Genomic DNA, 16,204 nt, shown 5'->3' with positions numbered 1-16,204 from the left:
GTTGATGTGGTTGTGTGGTCTAGCTATCTCAAAAGGACCAATGATAGAGAGACTAGCGCCTGGTCCAACGTTAAGTCAAATGCTCTTTCTTCAATTAGTGCAGCCTCCATCACTGCTTACACAGCTTGTTGTCTGGCCTGAAGTTTTCACTCTCAGGCTCAGCACTAACAGGCTATGGCTTATCTTAAAAGCTGTGGAATGCTATTGAACCTTCTGTAGAAGTCTGTTTCTATTCCAGAGTTCTGCCTAAAGTGAAAACAAAAACTCTTGGATCACGTTTGCCGAGTTTCGAGGGTCAAACAGTCAGGTCAGTTGCTTGAAAGCTCACAAACTTTAAACTGAAGTTCATTTGTGACAGACTTGTGTCTACTTTCAGGTGGTTCCTGAATCAGAAATGTCTTTGTGCTCTTTAAAACCTCGCGCATCTAACAAAGATTCAGTAAATTTGTCTGTCACATATAGTTGCATGTTAGTGTCATGTTATTGCACTGTTTTGGTGAAATGCTTGTTTTATTCTTAATTCTATATTTTTTTCGTGTTCTTGTGCCTGTGCTGTCATTGTTTGTTGCAGAGTGAACACAAATGAGTGGAAGGTAAACTTGGAAGGCAAAAGCTTGATTAGTGCCAACTGCCTGAAACTGGTGGCATGTTTCCACAAAGTGTAATAAATCACGCTCACGTTCAGTATGGCCCTCTCCTTTATTCCTTGTGACATAAAGCAATTTAGATGCAATTTCCTCACAACAGAGGTTTGGATTCTATTGAAAACTCTAGGGAGGACTCAAGGATATCACATATACTACAGAATGAAAACATTACTCCAGGCAGTGTACTCTTTGAATGCATTATTGTGTTATTTTTGTTCTTGAGCCATAAGCAATGAAATAAAAGCTATTAGAAATAGCTGATAGGGTGTAAGCTTGCTCTACTCTCACAAATATGTCCGTTTCACTGAAACCATTTGTCTCCAATCTGCTTTCCTTACGAGAGTGTATTTGCCCATCTTTAATGCTCGTCATGAAGCAGCTAATAGGTCTCATGCAAAGTCATCTGCATGCGGAACAGCTGGTCTTTTGATTGTGTATTTGAAGCTCTGACAGATAATAAAATCATACTAATTAGGTGAACGCCTTGCATTTTTGCAGAGCTGTTGACAAAAGGTAATTGTCTAAATGTGTGTATTATTGGTAAGGTTCCTTTGATCAGACAGGGCTGATAAACTGAATGATGAGATAAGCGGTATTCTCAAGACATTTTATGGAATGTGACCTGCGATTTAAAGCAGAAGGAACACTTTATGAAACTGGAGACATGTTTGTTGCCAGAAGTCTTAAGGTACAGAAAGTACTCAGTGCTCATAAACTGTGTAATTGCACAAGGGGTTCCAGCTGTTGACATACACAAGGGGCATATTTACCTGTGAATGGTAAAGGAAAGACTCCCCCAGCACGCAGATACCCTGTGCAGCTCCGGACCCTGCTCAAGGAATCATGCTGTCCTCTTATAGTAAATCACAGAGCAGTAGGGGTCGTTGAAAAAGTTTGAACGCCTGAGTTGGTATTTCCAGCTAAACATCTCATTCCTGGACACCAGCTGTTTGGCAGAATAAAGATGGGGCACCAGCCAGCTATATCTTGGTGGTTTTGGTAAATGTGTATGTTGGGAATTTTTTCCCAATGACTCATTTTTCAGACATGTTTGTGGAAGGTATTTGATGTTCATTACATCTTTAATGTTATGTGTCTAGTATAACTGCAAGGCTGTGGGTTTTGTGTGACTTTGTGCTATGTGCATGGAACTCATTAACTATTATATAGTCCAAGTAATTACCATAACATTGCTACTTTAATCATGTAATTAAATCTAAGCCATATGCAAATAGCCTTAAAAGTGGCACAGATTGAAAAAAAGTTTGAGTTTTTTGCTGTTCTATTAATGTGTTGATTTGTGTGTGAGAATCAACAAATTACCCCAAAGTTAAGATCACTTTGTTGGTCAAATAAGTATTTTGAACTAATTGTAATTACACAGACAAAACTGTAGTTTCTTACACATCCCTGTGTCCTGTTTGGACAGCTTTCAACATGGAGTTCTGTAATCAGATGGAGTATTTCACTGCACCTTTTGTCAATATATATTACTTTTCATAGTCTGATTAATTCAGAGAATGAAAACTGAAAATATTGTGGGACAGTCTTTCTTAAAATTTCTGGATCTAAGTTAATCTAAGTAGTATGCAGCCTTGGACTTGAGTCAGTCAGGCTTGATATGGCAATCAGTTTAACCTTGTATTTACTTGTGAATAATAGAAGTAAAATACATGCTGATTTTTAATTTGCAGCCAGATGATGTTTCAAACATGAACACAAAATGTTGACCTATTCTTACTTGAAGTAGGATTTAAACTGCTCAAATGGTTGTAGCGTTGTTGGTCTTTTTATTTGTTTTTCTTTGTGGTCTATTGTGCTGTAGTCCAGGAGATACTGAATATGTTAAGTAGAGTGTACTGTCACACTGCATGAATGGAAACACAGACATGTAAGAAGGGTTACGTAAAGGAACAGTGGGACTGCTTTATCGCTATAGAGAACCGCTGGTGTGTTAGCCATACTTTGATTGAGCATCTGTGCTGCTGTTTTTTTTAGTAAGATCATGTGTGAATATAAAGGAAAAGAAACTGGGCTGAAACTGGGTTGAAAAATACTTTTTTAAGTGCATGTAGTTTTATGTTCAACCTCCAAACAGTTAGCATCCCATAAACTTTAAATAATTGATGGAAATAGCTCCAAAAATGTTGCTTACTGAAGCATGAATGACTGTTTTGAAGCCTCAATTTCGGATTTTGGTTGTCGTCATCTTGTTAATTCTGGAGCCAGAAGTGACCATATTTGGACAAGAACACAGAGCTGGGGAGTGTCATTTGAAAACTAATTGGACAAAATTTTGGTGTAGATTCTCAGTCATCCATGTTATGGTAATCCTTAAAGCATGAATAAGGGCAAATGGACTTCTTCCTCTCCAAGAAAACTGTCAGTTGGAGCCACTGATGTTTTGAAGCCAGCGCTTAATGGCCATCAGTAGTGTTGCTCTTTAAAGGTCTCTTACATTGATTTCATGTCTGACTGTGGATGGCCACGTTCATTTTTTCTTGTGTAACTTATGTGTGTAACTTGTAATTCCTTTTCATGAGCTGTTTGTTTTGAAAGATCGGATGGATACAAGTCATCGGTGCAGTGAGCAAATGTTCTATGGTTGAAAATGCAAAGTGAGAAACGAATGATCTAAATGAATGTAGGACTGTTTTTACTTATCTATGTGGATTTATGTTTGATGGGCTCTGATTTAGGCATACGTGTTGGACTGAGCAGGAACCAGCCACTACTCTGCATGAGTTTGCTGAAATTATAAATATTATTGAATGCAAGATAAATATTCTACAGTTTTTTAAGCATTTTCCAAGAAATGAAAAACTCTTGCCCATTGCATGGAAAGGAATGTCACCTCAGAGCAACAAATGTCTGGGTCCTGACTTGCCAACCACCGGGTGTCTTGTAAAGTTTGCACCATCTCCCCAGATGCTCTGGCTTCCTCCCATCATCCAATGATGTGGAAGTCAGGTCAGCTGGTAACTCTATATAGGTGTAGGTGTGAATGTGAATATGACAAATTGTCTGTCTCTTTGCCAGACCTGTGAGTGACTGACAGCCTGTCCAAGACACATTAAACCTACTGCCTTAAGTTTCAGCTACATTGTCATAATAGAATCCCAAACAGAATTACTGCTATCTAAAAAAATTATAAACAGAAGTGATTATTCAAAAGCAATAAAGAATCCCTTCTGTATCTAGGATTTTAAACTGTTCATTTTAAATAGAATAACCAAAACTAATTTGTGTGTCTATCACCCTGAGGTGCCCGACCATCATCTTGGCAGATTTTGCACAGTGCACATCACACCGTGACTGAGTTAGAGCTTGTTTAGAGCAGACACCTTCTTCATGCCAAATGAAACAATTCTTTGAAAAGTAGAAGCATTAGGAAACTCAATCTTTCTTTTCTGAGCAAATTAACTGTGAAGATTGGTATCACAATAAACAGAGGGCTTAACTGCCATTTGAACAGAAACTGCCAGTGTGTAAAACAACAGAAAATATCACACATTAACTTTCCCTTTGGAAACACTACGCCACAAGATGCAGTGCATTTACCGTCAGTGTGTTGTCATAGGGATTGCATTTAAAAAGTCTGTGAGAGGGGCTTAACTTGGTGTTTCAGCGGCCAATCTGCAATAGATAATTGTGCATAAGCTTTATGAAACCTAATAATTACAAGATGAACATTTTAGACAGTTTGGTTTTCCATTGAGATCTGACCAGAGAAAAAAGCCTGGTACACTTTTTCCATCTGTCTCACAATGAATGCAAATCCAAACGCAATGAAACAGGAGTTTGTGTTCTCTCATGATGAAGACATGATGGAGGCAGACGTTTATGTTAAACCGCAAGACGGTATGACCTAATCCCCTGTACGAGTTGTGAGTTGCTTGATTGGATATGGGAATGAGTTATTCATTTTTTTTGTCCTTGAGAGCAAAACCTTGAGACTGTGGCTCGTATAAGTGGGAGCTTGTATATTATATGCGTAGTTTGTCTGTCGCTCACAGATATTTCATATGTTTTACTGAGAAACAGGCGTGGAAAAATCCTTACTGACATGTAGCACAATACACTACGTCTATGGAAGTAACTTCATATGGGTAGCTAGACTTCGTGTTTAAGCTGGGTGTCGAGAGACACGGCTTTGCTCCGAATTTGGATTTGTGAGCTTTGTGGCGTTCCAGTGTCGTCCATCTTGTGGCGTGTGGCTTTAGTTTCCACATTAGTCTATTTCCCACTATTGCTACTGGCACAAGACCACCTGCACATAGCTCTGCCAGAGATCTGGAAAAGTTAGCATGACTCACTCAAGTTTAGACAGAAACATTGACTTCTCTCATGTATTTGACTCTTTAATATTTTCATTTTTACTATATTTTTTATTGTATATTGGGATTTTCCATTAGTATTCAGCTACTTATGAGGTCGTATCAGTTGCAAACTAATAAAAAAAAAAAACAGGAGCTGCACTGCCTGCAAGGGATGTAAACATATCTGTTATGATTCTGATTGAGTTTCACTCCCCAACCTTTGATCAGACTTCTTTACTAGCCATATTTTAAAAATTGCTGAGCATTGTCCTTTTAGACTGATGTTTAACATTGTCAGTCAAACTATGAAATGTCTAATAACAAAACATTGTAGATTTAATGATCATAGTTTTTGTTATGTCGTGTCAGCTATAGGGATAACATTTAGAAACTGGTTCAAAATTATCTCGTATTTTATTTATATGCAGCTAAGCTTAAGAATTCCTTATCGATGCCGGCACTTCCTGGTTGTTCCCCTAGTTTGAAGCTTCTTTTATCTTTTAAACAACTGATTCATCATCAGCAACAGCAGCTACCATTTGTAGTTTTACACCATTTGTGATTTTAAAAAGTTAGACTATGGTTACCTTTTAAGCACAAAAAAGTGCATGCACAGCTCCAACTGCAAGCACAGGTTCTTGTGGAGTTTTACCCTGATATTCTCTTTTGTTGTTCTCATTTCCCATGACAATACAAGATAGGTCCTTCTCATGACGCATCATTCATTCAGTTTTGTGGGCTCCTGGATCCACTGGGATTAAAAAAAAAGTATTTACTAAGTTTTCTGTGGGTAAGTGACATTCTGTGTGTTCATGTTTAGCAAAGTGAGCAAAGAACAGGAGAAAACATGTTGTTAAGAAATATGTGGGTGCAAGCAGAAATACATCAAATTGGCAAGGCAAGTCACTGCAGTAATATGACCAACATTGAAGCTTCCTTAGATCAGAAAGCGGCTGCACCAGGAAACCTTACAGCCAGTCTGGATAGCTCACTGTTCCTCCCCACAGAGATGGTTCTTGGTGGGCTCATCCTTGATGTGCCAGTCTCTCTGAACATGGTTACTGATCATGTCACTAGAACAGGTTCTTGGACTGAAATGTAGAACACATAGACTGGAGAGTTTTTGGTGCGGATTTACTCCAATGCTACAAATGCCTGAAAAGACGAGTGTTTCGATTGTCTGGGGAGCTGACAGGCAGGTGTGCATGCAGGCAGGACCGACAGAGTTACTGAGGCAGAGATCCAAAGTCACTGGAAAAACAAGGAGGACAAGACACTGTTGTATGTGATCTGGCAAAGAATGGAAGAAATATCAAAGTAATGTCAAGAGGGTGCTCAGGTGTGGATGATGGATGCCAGGAAGTTGGAGGCCATACCCACACTGCACACACAGACTTGCACAGAGGTCCAAGCAAAACGCTGAGAGCTTCACAGACTTTACTGATCGATGAAGTTTGCATTTGTTTACTTTGAGATTGTGTCCTTGCTCTCTTGTTAGATAGAACACTGAGACAGAGGCACAGATTATAAAAAATAATCATTATCTAGTTGATTATTTAGCCATGGCTGTGTTCTTAAATCAAATCTAAGGTGGTCACAGTGTCATATGAGCTGTCATTCAGAAAGTGCTCTGTGCAGGAAGAATAATGGTAATGTTGGTAAAAGCAGTAAAAGTAGTGTATTTCTTGGCTCGAATAGACTGTATTTTAAAGTTGCTTTACAGTGAGGAGAAGACATGCAACACAGGGCCCAAGCTGGGAGTTGAACCTGGGCCGGCTGAGGGGGAACTTTATTCTCTGTATGGGACACCAGCTTAACCAGATGAGCTGACATGTGCCCCAAAAAAATTCTTTTTAAGAATGTTGCAAATATACCTTATAAAAATTCTGTCAAAGAACACGATCATTCAGTTTTTACTGAAACGGCAAAAAAGAGAAAATTCTCTCAAAAGAGAATTTGAGTATAAGAGAAAATAAAACTGAAACTGAAAATTTTTGCTCTTTACATAAAACAAATGAAGAAACATTAAAAAGACTTAATTTAATCAGATAGGGTTAGAGTAGTGGTGCTGTTGGAATCTTTATGATGCACTGATTTATAGGGTCAGAATCTGGCATCCCATCATTCTCTTACAGGAAACATGTTAATATACCGGAGCAAATTTGAATTTCATAGGGGTTATAAAGAGCTACCTTAAGGCTTGATAAATTTTTACTGAATTGCAGTGACTGTGTAATCAAATTCTCCTAAGATCCACAAACTTCCTACAAAGTACACCATGTATGTAGCATTTTTCAGATGCTATGAATACTAAGATCAAGGTCTGCTTGGAAACATTGCCCAAAGCGATGAATATTGTCTGCTTATTTGTAGAAGGCCTGCCAGTCCTCTTCACCCTCTGCCCTACAGCTAATGAATTCTGGACCAGACCGTAGCTCTCTGAGATCCTGGAAGGGGTGATATTTGGTCATGTGCCTGTTTTTCAGACCAGCTATGCTTATTTACCTCAAAATGACAGAAACTCAGCATATAACGCAGTATTTCCATTGCCAAAGATACCACAGTTACTAGCTCATAGTTATGCGTGGGATGCATTACATCTTTCCACATCAGCTCTGCACTAAGTACTGTCTTATAAAGGTAAAAAGCTTAGATCTCACGTAGATTTTCCGTTTACGATAGGCTGTTTATTCTAGAAGCCACCTGTAGAAAATATTCAGAGATCCACAGAATACATGAAAGATCCTTCATGTGTTTATTTATTCATAACAGTTTAATCTTGTTTATATGCAGAGTACTCAAATCCCTTTTTAACAACAATTCTAACAACAAAGGAAGGATCTTAGGCCACAGGCATCCTCTTAACATGCAGTAACAGCAAGAGAGAGTTTAGGACACACTGTAACCCCACAAGTTAATTTGAAAAACACAGTCTGCATTCTGTAGAGGAACTGGCTTTCTGCATGGGGGTCTTAAAACCACAGAATTTCTTCCAGCTTGCATTCTGTCACTCAAGTTCTTCTCATCCAGATCGGCTCATATTGCATATTGCTGTCTCCTCCCATTGCTGAAAGATGGTTAAACACATTTTACTAAACAAAAGGCCTTGGTTTGAATTTCTAACCATAATTAATGGGATAAACATACATGTTTACCATTTTCAACAATGCCTTTTTTTGTTCAACAAAGTTCTTCATTACAAATGTGAGTTGCTTTGATATCATCTTGATTAGTTGTGTGCAACTTTATGTTTTTAGAACACAACAATTAAAAGGAGAAAAACATCTGTATGAAACCTGTTGCTCCTGGGGAGGGGCTAGTTTACCATCCCCAGACAGATAGTTAATCTCCCAAACCAAAATGCCTGCCAAAAGGCAGTATGATAGACCCTAAACCAATTAGAGCAAAGAATCGTGTGATGTGGGACAGAGCAGCATGTCTCCATGCTCTTATGTACAGTCTTATCATATCAAACTCTCCACATGCAAGATAAAAAAGCTGTTTTTGGTCACAGCAGGGCAAAGTTTTTTGAAAAACTGTGTGAATGGGAAACACAGCAGAAAGAATGAAACATGAGCTCTCTTATTTGTCTGTTAGGAATGCCTAAGTTGCGAAAGTTCCTTTCAGACACACTTCTCCTTCTTTTTCAGTAATCTTAATAGAAACTAAATGTGTCGACTTCCTATCGGAGTGACATATCAGATGATTTTCCATCAAAATAGTAGCATTCTGATAAAGTCAAACCACTATAGCATTTGACTAATTTGACCCGCATGGCTTTTTAGATTAAAACTAGCTTTGGTTATATAGATGCATTATCTACAATACACGAGACCCAGTCTCTGCACATTACAGTGGAATAAATGTAACTTCTGTTAGGCCTTCTGTTAGACCTGCACACAGCAAAAGAGATGAAGACTGAAGACATTACTTGAATTATACACCAAGACATCTACAAGGTAAACATACTATGTGAGCTGAGGAGTTGGTGACTTCGATTGAGGACAATTTCACTCTGGTTAGTGCAACGAGTCACGGGACTGTTAAATTCTAGTCCAAATTGTTTATCTGGGATGCAGTTTCATTGTGTTTGAACTTAGATTGTTTTGGTTTCTAGGGTTTAAATGGATAAGAACGCTGTCAAATTGAATATAGAAATGAAAAGCTGTGGCAAAAACCAAATGAAAGTCATTGTTTGAGTCAAGGCTGAAGCTGGGGAGTGACAAGGTGTCAGGCTTACAGTATGTCATGACGCACAATATGGAGAACTCCTGTTTCTTTAATTGCTTCATATGCAAAGAGTTTAAATGCAGGATCATAATCCAGCAGGACGTAATGATATTATGAACATAGACTCATATGATAAATGAAAAGTGACACCCATGAGCATTCTACTGTTAAAACTGTCGATAAACATATCAAATGAGTAAGAGAGGACATGGTGAGAGCATAACTGCAGGTCTTTGAAAGCTGTCTTTGTTCTGGAAAGCAGTGAAAACTTTTGTCACTTCTCTTGTTGCCCATCAACTAGAAACTAGGACCAAACGCAGCACCATGTGGTAATGACTCAACATCTTTCTTATTGGCAGGGAAAAGTGTGTATTTTGATAACACATGAAACACCCATACGTCTTATTAGTTGGTGCTCCTTTACATTTGTTGTAGGACCTGCTTTTCAGGGTGATCACACTGCATTTTGAATAATTTGATACATAAAATAACAGTCTAAGGACTGTTTTGAAGTCTTTTGACTGCGATATATGGCTGACTCCGCAGGCTAGAACTGACAGCTCCCCTGGGATCAGACATATAGAAGCAAACAGCCAACCGTCATCACAGTTCACGTCGGGTGCGTGCCTCTTGTTGAGACCCTTCATCTATCACCTATCATGATGTGGACAAGTTTCAGTCCTCAAGTTTCAAAACTCTGCTTCGGAGATCCCTGCCATTATTAGTACAATACAGCACTGAAGCATTTTTAAATTTCTTTATTTACAGCGCCTGTGAAAAATGTTCACTATCACGTTTTCATTTGAGCTGTAGCTGCAGCCTCTGCTACTGGTCCGACACTCTGTAATGTAGCGGAGAAGTTGCAGTTTTTTATTCTCAACAGTGTTAGCCATCCACTATATCAAAAGCCTGCACACTCATTCAGGGATGGATAATACGTTACAGTAACACTGTGGACGTTTTTATATTGCATAGTGACGACTTATATTTTTGATACTGTACTTGTAATTTAAGGCTGTGATGAGCAGTGTTCATGAGTGGTTTTAAACTGACATACTCAGTGTGCATAATTGCATAATTACAGTGTTTTTGCACATAATCCTTGACGGAGATATCTTCACAACACTTTCTCCAGAATAATGGCTTATGCAGGGCTACTTGCTGGAACTGTGCTGAAGTCTCTCCCTACTGTCCTCACAGCAGATGATTCAGGCCAAGCTGCTGGAACAGCAGCATGTTTCAAGAAGCTCCTTAGAGGACCATGAGTGAGTGCTCTATTACCAAAAAGCATTCATTGTTTCATCTTGCCCCTGCCTTACTTGGCTGTGATAAATGGAAAGTAACATCTCTATGGACAGTAACCTTCCACATGTGCAGCTGGATGTTTAAAGAACCAATTCCAAGAAATATCTCAGACACTATCTAACTGGAGATTAGTTCTGACAACAGGATATGGGACTGTGGGCACATGGAAAGTCTTGTATCAGTATGTTTAGGAGAATTCACATCCAGATCTGAGAATCTGAAGCGGCTCTCCCAGTTGGTTCTTCTTTTTAAGTGAAGACTCACATTGTGTTTTTTCTTTAGATTCTGTTGAAAGTTTTCCTCTGAGGCAGATTTATGAAAGAGAAGCCTAGAAGAAGGATATGATGTCCTTAGTTCACATCAAAAGCTTTTGTGCCTGTCAGGATTTAAGTCTTTGGTCTACTGTTAATTACAAGTTGGGTTAGTCTTTTACTCCAAGGGATATTCATTAACAATGCTGAACATTCTGTCTTACTTAGATATTTTAGAAATTAATCTCAATTTAAATGCAGGCCATAGTTTGCTAGCACATCATCTGGAGCAACATTAAATGCTGGTGGCGTGATGGTTGCTGTACATCTACCATCTTAAAATCAGCTCAATGTCTGTTTAAAGTGATGTTGACCTACTGTTTGCTTCAGTAAACTATTTCATGTCTAAAGCTGTCAATAAAGCATCTTCAGAGACTTTCCATACAGTACAGAATACATTTCCAGAGAAAATGAATGAGATATTTGTGGAAACAGTCATGTTTGAATTGTTGTGGCCCACATTCTGCCACATTCAAATTTTACGTGTTTACCTTGAAATGACGCTCAAGTGATGATATCTTAGACGACAGCAGTTCAGAGGCAGTTGACTGAAACCCAAATACTTAAGCCTTGGGGGTCTGAAACTTGTCCACATCATGATAGGTGATAGATGAAGGGTCTCGACAAGAGGCACGGTTGGCTGTTTGCTTCTATATGTCTGATCCCAGGGGAGCTGTCAATTCTAGCCTGAGGAGACAGCTATATATCGCAGTCAAACCGATAATCCAGGGGTGATTGAGTTAATTGCTTGCAGTTGTGGTAGTGTTGAAGAATGTCCTGAAAAGGTGAGGTAAGTACAGCTCCTGTTCTGTATTGATTTCAGACTTTGCTTCACTGAGAGATTCTGTAGGACTTAAATGGTCTGACGGAGAGAAAAAGAAAATAGTGTTAAAAAAAAAAAATTATTCACACTCCGTTTAGTCCGCCGCTGGTGCCCCTAACCCCACTGCTTGCTTTCAGACAGAGAGTGAAATATCTACATGGTAATTTTGGTTTGCAGCAAAGCATTGGACAAATCTGTTCACCAACCCCTTGGTCTTGAAATATTGACAAAACTGCTTAAGCAGCACTGGCAGACTGCCTCCATTTAGAGCACCAGGCCTTAATCTTAACTGCAAGTTCCTCTCAGATCTATCATTTATCTTACAGGCTGACAATGGGAGATTCTTGACCTGAGTGTACCCACAATACTAAAAGAAACAATTATTTTCATAAAAGTTTTCATTTTTATGGAGAACTCTTTTTTTGTTAGAATGACTGCAAAACCCCTTGCAAATTCTTGATTTCCCCATTCAATCTTGGAAGGTTTGAAGAGCAAGTAATGCTGCCTTTTTAAAAAATATTTCCTTGCAGTATTGTATTGTTAGCACCCTTAGGAAATTACTGTATACTTATTATGTAATATGGTATACCCCGTATACATTTTTTTCTTTACATTGATATAATGTCAGCAGGAAGAAAAACATAGTGTTTGTGTCGTGTCGATGTTTTATAGTTCAGGACAAAGGTAAAGTCCTAACTTAAAATGCAGATATGTGTAGTATATCTGACCATGGAGTATCACTTTCTTTCACTCACCCAGTAGCAGTCATTTCAAGATGTATATCAGCAGTGTTATTTGGACACTCTGTCCACATAAGCGGTGCCACAGCGGTGCCTGACTTGAAAGAGTAAGCATGGGGCCAGCAGTCTACTGAGCAGAAATGATGAAGGAGGAATAAATCCAATGAGCTTTTAAGCACCCTTAATGAAAGAAGGTTTTGATTCTTTTTCTGTTTTTGGAGGCTTGGTTATCCTAAGTGGTTTCAGCACACACGCTGGCTTGATTTGTGTGATCTGTGGCTGCTCTGTGATGAAAAGAAAAGGGACTGTGATTGCAAGCTCAGAAGGAGTGTATGTTATAGCCAAAAATGGGTATTTGTCACTTTGACAGATTTTCAGATAGAAAGCTGTAAATAGGATAGATATCAAATAATAGAAAGTGTAGCATATTTCTTGTACTTGATTTATCAAACACCTTTTTTTAAGGATACATTTTCTTAATTCCTAAATCCTTCATTCTTAGTCAATGGTAAACCATTTTATCTTGGCTTATGCTTAATTTTGCTGTCAACGTGTAGTATCGCTTAACTCGGTAATTTAATAGTTTACATGTTCTGTCTATAGTTGTAATTATGTGTAAACGGATTCTGTACAAGTTTCCTGTTGTGCAAAAAAACAGGGCTAGTGATGTATTTTAGTCATAATAAAGTCTACAGACTCTGACAGTATAGAACACAGATTCTAAACCAAAGTGAAAATGAAAAATGTTTACATAAAGAAAAGATGTGCATTGATGTGACATGCTGTGGATGAAGTAGTGAAGTGGAAATCCACCAGGTGACCACAGACTGATTTCAGGGGAGCTAATGTACACAAAGTAGGTCTTATTCCGTAAATGGGATCATTATACATTTTGTACTTAAGAGTAGATGGTTCAGCTGCAAGAATATGAGGTAACATACAAACCGCACATTTGCGTACCACTGTTAATACACTGGTTAGTTTGTGGTTGTGCCATGATGATAGCAGTGCATAGCTTTAGTCTGAAAGAAGACAATTTAGGTTTGTAATGGGAATAGGAATGACGGTTCTACTGATCTAGTGTGTATTTTTTCAGATTTACCATTCTAGTGACCCTGGTAATGTGACTCATGTCTTGCATATGCTTGTCTCTTTAAGTAGCCCTCCATGTCATTTTTAGTTGGTTAAATGTTCCAAGTGGTTCTCTCGAACTGTAATTACAGCATGGAAATAGTAGAACTTCATTTTGATTTACCTCAATTACTCTCAAAATTTAGTATATTATTGCAACAAAAAAAAACAAAAATATGTCCGTTTAGCTCTTTCACACCTTAACAGCTTAAAGCTTTAGTTGACAAGAGTTTGTGTTGAGGAGGACCCAGGTGCAGCCAGACAAAGAGAATAAACTTTCATTTCAAGGCCAAACTAACGGTGGCAGGAAGTCCAGAAAACATAAATCCAAAATACAAGGCAGAGCGTGGCAGGAACAAAAAGTAAACTTGTCATGAGGAGTAAACACACAACAGAGACAAAGATGAGGATCTGGCTCTGAGCAAAGGAAGCCCGGAACTAGATATACAGAGAGATAAAGATAAAATGAACAACAGGTGCAGTAACTGGCAACTCAGACCTGGTGTGAAACTAAGGCAAGAACCAAAAGTTAACTCAATGCAAGTGATCAAATGATCAAAGTTCAAACTAAAACAAAGTAATTAGGAAGAAATCAAAACACATTAACAGTGACACGAAAGCTTCAGACCACGACACCATTTAAGGATGTGTTCTCATAAAAATCCACTACCCATATGTTCTCTCCAAAATCATTTCCTCAAAACAAGTAATTCGAGAGTATCCAGCCAGTCAAACTCAGCCGAATAAGTGTAGTAAAGACAGAATTCTACTGCCTACTGTGTCAGAGTAGACCTCCTTCTCCTACAGTCCCCTCCTACTTCTCCACATATAGGCAGCGCTTTGACTTAGTTTGTCAGAGTGGGATCTTTAACTTTGCCTGCCACTGGGTTTCTGCACCTCATTCACCCCATCGACCCTCCCAGCAATCACCCGTCGTACACACCATCACATGCACGCTCGCAGCAGTAAACATATGGAGTACTACTGCTTCCTCCTGTTCTGGATCTGCAACCAGCAGTTAGGTGAGTGAACTGTTTATATGTGTGTATATGCATACTTATGAGTATGAAAATAGATATGAGTATTTCTTTGCACATGTGACTTTGCAGTATTTGGAGGTGGACAAACTTTCAACAACGACTGGAAACTTTTAGACTTTTGCATTAAAAGGTTTTTAAATTAGGTTTGTTGGCATTTTTTGTATTTAAATTCTAAATCTGAGCATGCACATCCAATATTAGAACACTTTTATCTTAATATCTTACATGAATGAATGGATGTTTGTGTAAGTCACATCATTGCCTGACATAGCCTTGACCCAACATCATGGCAAGAGAGCTCAGTGGTTGCACTGAAGAGCATATTGTCCTCCAAAGGTCTACGGAGGTGCTTTATGTCTCATTGGTAGCAGACATGTTCTGTCAAATGAAAGTTGTTGCTGTCTCTTCACAGTCAAGCTTCCAGTGACATGAAAGCTGTCTGTGCTCAGTCAGATTTGTGGTCAATTACCAGTGAAATCAATATACCAGTAACACATCTAGACAAGATGAAAGGAAGAGAGTGAAACAAAGTCAAATAAAAGTACTAAAAATAATATTTATGGATTTTTTCAAAGTTAAATATTTCACAAGTCCCGTAAGCCAATATACAGTTACCACAAGCATAAATAAAGCTAATAAAATCTGTATTGAATCCTGTATACAATGCTGCTATAGAGATGGCTATATAGTTAGGTTTTAAGTTCAGTATGCTGTGAACTGTGACCACATAGTTTAAACACGTTGTGGGTTGGACAACAGTGCCATGTTGTTGCTATGGTTGTGCATTATCTTTTACCAATTATTTTTCAACCCTCAAACTTTATTCAGTCCCTTTTTTATGTTTTTACAGAAGAACCATAATAACTGCTTTAAGGTCTGTGAAATGGGAATTTTCTCAAAAGAAAGTGTATCAATCTTTAATTTAGACACTTTATAAATGATACAAAGTGGTGCAGTAGATGGAGGAAATCTATTATAAATATTTGGTTTGATTTTGGAATTTGTTGGAACAAAGTTTTGGAGTGTTTCCATACTAAGTGAGACTCTGACCTTGTTGCTGAAGTTTGCGCAGAATGATTTGATACTGACTGTGGTGGAAGATATCTGGCTGGAGCATAAGGGGCAGGCTTTATTTTAGTCTGAAGTTTGTGGACTCCTGGGACTTTTGGACCTAAAAGATCTCACAGATAGCTTTGAGTAGGGATGTCTTTGTCCTCTGTATAAGATGACATGAGCAGGTGTCATTAATGTCATAAGGCACATGCCCTTACAAACACTATCCCAGCAGGATACATCAACTCAAATGCTTTTCTTATGTGAACTTCGACTCTCCCTCTTTTAATAGACATTCAATATGACCCCTCCATGCAGGGACGACTGGGCTGTCATGGAAACTTCCCACTATGAATTCCATATCTGTGAATAAGTTGAAAAGTGCACTGCAGATGACATAAATAATCAAGTACTGACATGCAGCAAATTAAATATAACACGAGAGACTTCAAAATATGACATGTTTGCTAAGTCAGAAGAAGAATGTGGATTTTGAGTGGATTAAGTAAATGGTAATATTCCAGCAGATGTCCAGATAATAAGAGGCCAAAAAAAATGATATGTGAACGTCAAAGGAAACTTTTGAGGCACTGTTTGCATCATCA

The 16,204-nt window shown here is 38.4% G+C and overlaps 2 protein-coding genes and 1 pseudogene across 2 annotated transcripts in view; 1 reads left to right on the top strand and 2 right to left on the bottom strand.

The window, feature by feature from the left end:
- The window catches only part of tdp1 (tyrosyl-DNA phosphodiesterase 1), a 330,936-nt gene that overhangs the window by 84,367 nt on the left and 230,365 nt on the right, over positions 1-16,204 (bottom strand). The window lies entirely within an intron of this gene.
- LOC140302299 (uncharacterized) overlaps positions 1-16,204 on the bottom strand; it is a 334,032-nt pseudogene that overhangs the window by 273,633 nt on the left and 44,195 nt on the right.
- The window catches only part of itga11a (integrin, alpha 11a), a 64,192-nt gene continuing 62,365 nt past the window's right edge, over positions 14,378-16,204 (top strand). Inside the window, exon 1 of the mRNA XM_072381033.1 lies at positions 14,378-14,528. Coding sequence (XP_072237134.1) covers positions 14,456-14,528 — 73 coding nt within the window. The 5' untranslated portion in view covers positions 14,378-14,455. The remainder of the gene's footprint in view (positions 14,529-16,204) is intronic.

The sequence above is a fragment of the Leuresthes tenuis genome, unplaced genomic scaffold (assembly GCF_036924035.1).
Source record: "Leuresthes tenuis unplaced genomic scaffold, fLeuTen1.0.hap1 SCAF_2, whole genome shotgun sequence".
In the NCBI taxonomy this organism is placed as follows: domain Eukaryota; kingdom Metazoa; phylum Chordata; class Actinopteri; order Atheriniformes; family Atherinopsidae; genus Leuresthes; species Leuresthes tenuis.
The sequence above is the reverse complement of the archived record's forward strand: the minus strand, read 5'-3'. Positions and strand labels throughout refer to the sequence as shown.